Raw genomic sequence first — 6,000 nt, forward strand, 5'->3', positions numbered from 1 at the left:
ACAGAGGAAAGCATGGATAAAGAGGATGAAGAACTGATGTTGGACAACTTTGTGACATTCTTCATTGCAGGTGAGTCTATAATATTATAATATGGAATTATCACATAGCAATGATGTGAGCTGTAGGTGCAGTTTTTGCTATTTTTGAAAATATTTGAAAATTGTATATATATTTTTTTCTTTCTTCAAAAAATGGCAGTGACTTGGAGGTAGATCGGCCACCATGGAACTGAAACGTTCCTGGCTTGATCCCAAGCTCCTCCTTGTTTCATGTTTATATTCTTGAGCAAAACAATGCACCCGGGCCGCCTGCTGGCCAAGTGGTCCAGGCGCATGCCACATATAGGCTATGGCCTGACAGCGCGTTGCGTGTTCGAGTCCCGTTCATGACGACCTTTGCTGCATGTCTCTCCCCTTCTCTCTCTCTCCCTCTTACCTGTCTATCTTCACTTGATTCTAACAATAAAAACAGAAAAGCCAAAAACAAATCTTTAAAATAAATATTTAAAAAATGCACCCCTAGCTTGCAGTTTGTGGCCAACTCCGTCGTTTGTGTGTGAACGTGTAGAACAATGTAAAGTGCTTTGGGTTCTATATTAGTTGACTTCAAATGCACTATATAAATGCATTTACAATTTGAAATCTTTTGACTATTTTCACCTACAGCATAATGACATCCCTAAAATAGGGTTAGGGTTCGCAAGTGTTAGTCTAATATTATTAATTAAAGTATTACGATTTCATATTTTTCAGGACAAGAAACAACTGCTAATCAACTTGGCTTTTGCATCATGGAGCTAGGTAGACATCCTGACATACTAGACAAGTAAGAAATAATAATTGAAATGTATTGGCGCGATGTTTAATTTCTGACAGCCACATTCCAATCCCTCCTGCCTGCTCGCTCGCTCCTTCTGCATATGTCATGTTGTATGTAGATGCTGCTGTATTTCTCATACAGTATATGAGCTGTTTGACATGCATTCTATCTCCCACCATGTACAACAAACAGCACAATTGTAAAAAAGTAAATGTCAACTCATTATTTAATTTGTTCTTTCAGTAGCTTTGATCATTGTTACTAAGAATTATATAAATTATATATGCACTTCAGTAACTCTACAGTCTAATCAAGTAGGACACGTTCACTCTCACCTGTTCAACACATGCATGCAGGCACGTAATGTTTACATCTTAGGATATGAACATGCAGATCAAAGTTTTGTCAGCTCTAAAACATTCCTTTGACGTCTTTGAGCAAGGCACAGCTTTTTTTCTAGACCCCATCTCCCAGTCAGCATAATTAAGGTCTTCGATCCCATAGCCCGAAGAGACGGTCAACACTTCTGGCGGTGACTGCTGTGAGTGTAGATTAGAACATTGAGTTTTATATAGAACAGATGGACCCGCCCCCACCCGCCGCTCACAGCGCATGCAAGTCTGCTGCCAGTTTTTTATACATTTTATAAATATATTAATTAATAAAACAGAAAAAAATCACATGACATGAAAAAGGAAAAAAAAGGAAAAGAAAACAGACAAAACACAACAAGCAGTTAAAACTAAACAACACCCCTCTACATTCCTATATGATTATATAGTGAATATAGTGAATTGCAATGTATATCGACATATACTTATTACAAGGCCTCTCCATCTTTTAAAAGCACATGCTGTGTTCATCTCTGTTTTGTATCTTTTCAGGTTGTTGATCTGATTGCACTGGATTGCTAGACAGGATTCCATTCCAGTGTATGAGAGTTTTCATAACAGGCTTGTTTGTTATACTGACACCATGCCCATTAAAACAATATGTTCCATGAAAATTCAGACTGAGTGTCAGGCTAATAGTGAGTAAGTAAGTAAATTTAATTTATAAAGCACCTTTAGAAACAATGTTACAAGGTGCTGAAGAATATAGTATAAACAATCAAAGTTAAAAAACAGGGAAAATAGCACAATAGTGTAATATTACAGTAAAGCAAGGATTAAACAAAACAAAAATATGTTTTTAACATTCTCTTAAAGCCGTCGACTGACTCAGCATTTTTTTATAGCCAAGGGTAGGGCATTCCATAGTGTAGGAGCAACCACTGCGAAGGCCCTTTGTTTTGAGCTTGGTCCCGGGTATTTCCAGTAGGCCTTTGTTAGAGGACCTGAGAGGTCTCACATTGGTCTTAGGGGGCAGTAGATCAATAATATACTGTGGGGACAGCCCAAGTAAAGCTTTATAAGTCATTAAAAGTATTGTGGCCTTAATTGGTAGCCAGTGCAGTGCGGCTAATACTGGAGTTATGTGTTTGATTGATTGATTGAAGAATTTATTAACAGTTTGCAGAATTACAGTACATTTCAAGCACAAACTCAATACAAAGGCTGTTAACTGTGAGTGGACGACCCAATTAAGCATTACACTTGTTTCCAACAGGGTCCACCATGTTCAAATCATCAAAACATTTAGAGACGTACAAATAGACACTTCTATAGACAGAACAGGAATTCATCAAAAAAGAGGTAAAAAGGGAAAATAAATATATACAGTGAGGGGAAAGAAGGGGGGGGCGGGGGGGGATTCAGATTTTACGGGGGCCAGTTTCGAATTGCAGCCATCCGTAGGTGCCCTTTGAGAGCGGTTTTGAAGGAGTCAAGGGATTCGCATGTCTTAATGACAGTTGGTAGGGCGTTCCACATTTTGGTGGCATAGGAGCGAAAAGAATTTAGTCCCTTGTTTGTGCCGAATCTGGGTTGTACATGGTTCGTTGCACTCCCTCTGGTGTTGTGGGTGTGGACTTCGTTAACATTAAGGAAGTATCTAGACAGGTACATGGGTATCTGTGCCCTGCGGTTGGTGTTAGTGAGGATTCTGGCTGCATTGTTTTGTACTAATTGAAGTCGGGATAATGACGAACAGCTCAGAGTGGTGTAGAGACCCTTACAATAGTCCAGACGGGAAGATGTGAATGCGTGCATGATTTTTTTCCAGGTCTTGAGGTGAGAGAATTTACTTAATTTGGCAATGTTGTTGAGTCATGTAACAGAGTATTATATTAAGTTCACCCCGTACAATAAGACTGTGTAGTCTTTTTCATGTCATATGGTTTGTTTGGTATATTGCCAAATTTGCCATGGTTGCGTAGTAAGTTTGGGTTGCTATCACTGCTAAAACTGCTGTCATGACATCATGTGCAACTCCATATATTACTGACTGGGAAGGGGAGTGGGGGTGGGGGTCTGTATTACCGAATGATGCCTGCCAAATTAAGGACACCAGGATGTGGTTTAATTGTGTCATTTCTCAGAGTAAAGAAAGAGGTGGATGATGTTATCGGAATGAAGCATGAGATTACCTACGATGACCTGGGCAAACTGACCTACCTCTCACAGGTACATATCACAAATGTACCACCTATACTCTCCCCTTCGTTCCTCGGTTCCTCTAATAATAGCACTAGTTCATTACCTGTTCTATTTATAATCAATGAAGAGCATGCCTTGCACGTCTCAGGATTTGAAGCAATAATTGCCTCACGTCTGTTCCTTACAACTCCCCAGGTACTAAAAGAAACTCTCAGACTATATCCCACGGCTCCAGGGACATCTCGTGACATAATGGAAGACATTGTCATCAATGGAATAACCATTCCTGGAGGTGTCACCTGCTTTGTGAGTCTCTTATCCATGAATGCTTGTTCCTGTAAAGCAGTATGCATTCAACGGAACGAAGGTTATTGAAGCTAAATGGGTCACTACTGGGCACAGGCCTCTTTCTGATGGGTTCACTTGGAATGCGACTGAATTAAATACCGTCATTTAAATTATATAGAAAGGTGTCAAATTGATTTCCCTGAAATTTACAGTTCAGTTCCTATGTGGCCGGGAGAATGGAACATTTTTTCAAGGATTCACTGACGTTTGATCCGGACAGATTCCACCCAGATGCTCCCAAGTAAGCCACTAGCAATGCTACCAATTAAGCCCTATTTTATACTTTCTATTACAATTGTTTTGTGAACAAAATAGACAATCTACAGTATAAACTCACATCACATTGCGATGCAACACATTGTGAGCTAGACTGTCTATTTTTGCAATTATTTGATGTTTTTGAACATTTACCTATAATGACATACATAAAATATAGATGGGAGATTGAATGTGTTTTTGTTTTTTTTTGCGCTTTTTATCATTATGCCAATTATTTATTATTATTTCCTCCCCACACACATTTATGTGTGTTGTAACTGCTGTTGTATAATCCTACTGACCTACCAGTGAGGGCCCCCCACCAGATTACGTGCAGTAATAATTATCATCCTCCCTGCCCCGAACACGGGCCAGCTGTGTTCGTTTTAGACACTCGATAAAGCCAGATGCACCATGGTGGATTTGAACACCCAAACTCCATGGTGGTTTGATTGATTGATTGATTGAAGTATTTATTAACAGTATGCAGAATAGGTACATTTCAAACGAAAGCACAACTCAACAGCAGCTACTTTAATATTGCGCCACGCGAGCACCTCTAGATTGAAAGCGTGATACAGCTCTAGCCTTGGAACAAGACTGTCATATATTCCTTTTTGAGATAGTATCCTTCTATACACCCCCATATCACTATGTGTCACTTTAGGTAAAAACGCACTGTATGACAATTATTATTATTATTATTATTAATTGTTTTATCTGTTTTACAAGGCCTTACTACTGCTACTATCCCTTTGCTCTGGGACCACGATCTTGTCTGGGACAGAATTTTGCACAGGTGTGGACTCAGGCACACACACACACACACACACACACACACACACACACACACACACACACACACACACACACACACACACATACACACACACACAATACACACACACACACACAATACACACACACACACACACACACACACATTACCGTACTATACTATATTAGAGGGTATGCGCATGCATAAAGTGAATGGGAAATCGATAGCAAAATGAGTTTAATGTCATTTAACGTCGTTTAATGCAATCAGACAGGACTTTTCTGTTTGGATGTATGGGCTATCAAGGCCAGAAATGTATTTGTTTTTTTTTTGCCACTCAGTAGACGTTCCCGCATAACTTACGGGTATGATGATGATGTCATGCGCATACCCTCTATTGAGAATGTAAAAAGTTTGGGTTTTGTGGTGTGCAAAAGCTTTTAAACAGTTTCATGTTGTTGGTGGTGTGTGCTTTCAGATGGAGGCCAAGCTGGTGATGGCAAAACTGCTGCAGAGATTTGACTTCACCCTGGTTCCTGGACAGTCCTTCGACATCCTGGACAACGGCACCCTCAGGCCTAAGAGTGGAGTAATGTGCACCATCAGTCACAGAAAGGACTAGATCACCGGTTCACAGTAGAATGGGGTCTGGGGACCCCCAGCAGTCCTTAACCCATTTTGGCCTGATTTTCATGATATTTCAAAAATAGTAGATCTACAAGCTCAAGCTCGTAGCGCACCACCGAGTGGCGCGCTACGAGCTTGTAGATCTGCTATTTTTCAATAGCTAAACTTGCTAAAGTATAACATAATGCTTAGTTAAAACACCAAAAGGGGTTCCCGCCCAGGATGGGTTAAAGGGGGTTTCAGGGCGTCTCCTTTTAAATGATTTACAGTTAGTAACCAAATAAATGGACACTATGAGATACATGTATGAGCCTACTTATCAAATGGGGTGTCCTAGAAATTGAAAAGGTTGAGAATAACTGCTGTAGTGGAATGCAGGTGTTGTCTCTGTAGTGAGTGGGACAGGCTGTGAAAGGATCTTGGAACTAAAGCACACGTGTATACAGTACTGTCCATTTACTGTAATAATCTGGCACGCTTTGTATTTGCTGTTTTCCTGAGAAGAATGTTTTGCTATTTGCACACTGCACAATAAGGCTGGTTTAAAAAGGTTGAGAATCACTGGCCCAAATTAAAGTCATAGCATTAAGCCTCATTTATACATCATAGTAGTATTGATTGATTGATTGATT

At 39.9% G+C, this 6,000-nt stretch overlaps 1 protein-coding gene across 1 annotated transcript in view; it reads left to right on the forward strand.

Moving 5' to 3' along the window:
- Window positions 1-6,000, forward strand: part of LOC306940631 (uncharacterized protein) — a 30,527-nt gene extending 24,527 nt beyond the window's left edge. The window contains exons 24-30 of the mRNA XM_079525730.1: window positions 5-70; window positions 754-826; window positions 3,300-3,384; window positions 3,553-3,663; window positions 3,858-3,946; window positions 4,696-4,762; window positions 5,220-6,000. Of these exons, the coding sequence (XP_079381856.1) occupies window positions 5-70; window positions 754-826; window positions 3,300-3,384; window positions 3,553-3,663; window positions 3,858-3,946; window positions 4,696-4,762; window positions 5,220-5,363 (635 nt within the window). The 3' untranslated portion in view covers window positions 5,364-6,000. The remainder of the gene's footprint in view (window positions 1-4; window positions 71-753; window positions 827-3,299; window positions 3,385-3,552; window positions 3,664-3,857; window positions 3,947-4,695; window positions 4,763-5,219) is intronic.

Source organism: Electrona antarctica (assembly GCF_951216825.1).
Source record: "Electrona antarctica genome assembly, chromosome: 17".
NCBI classification, from domain to species: domain Eukaryota; kingdom Metazoa; phylum Chordata; class Actinopteri; order Myctophiformes; family Myctophidae; genus Electrona; species Electrona antarctica.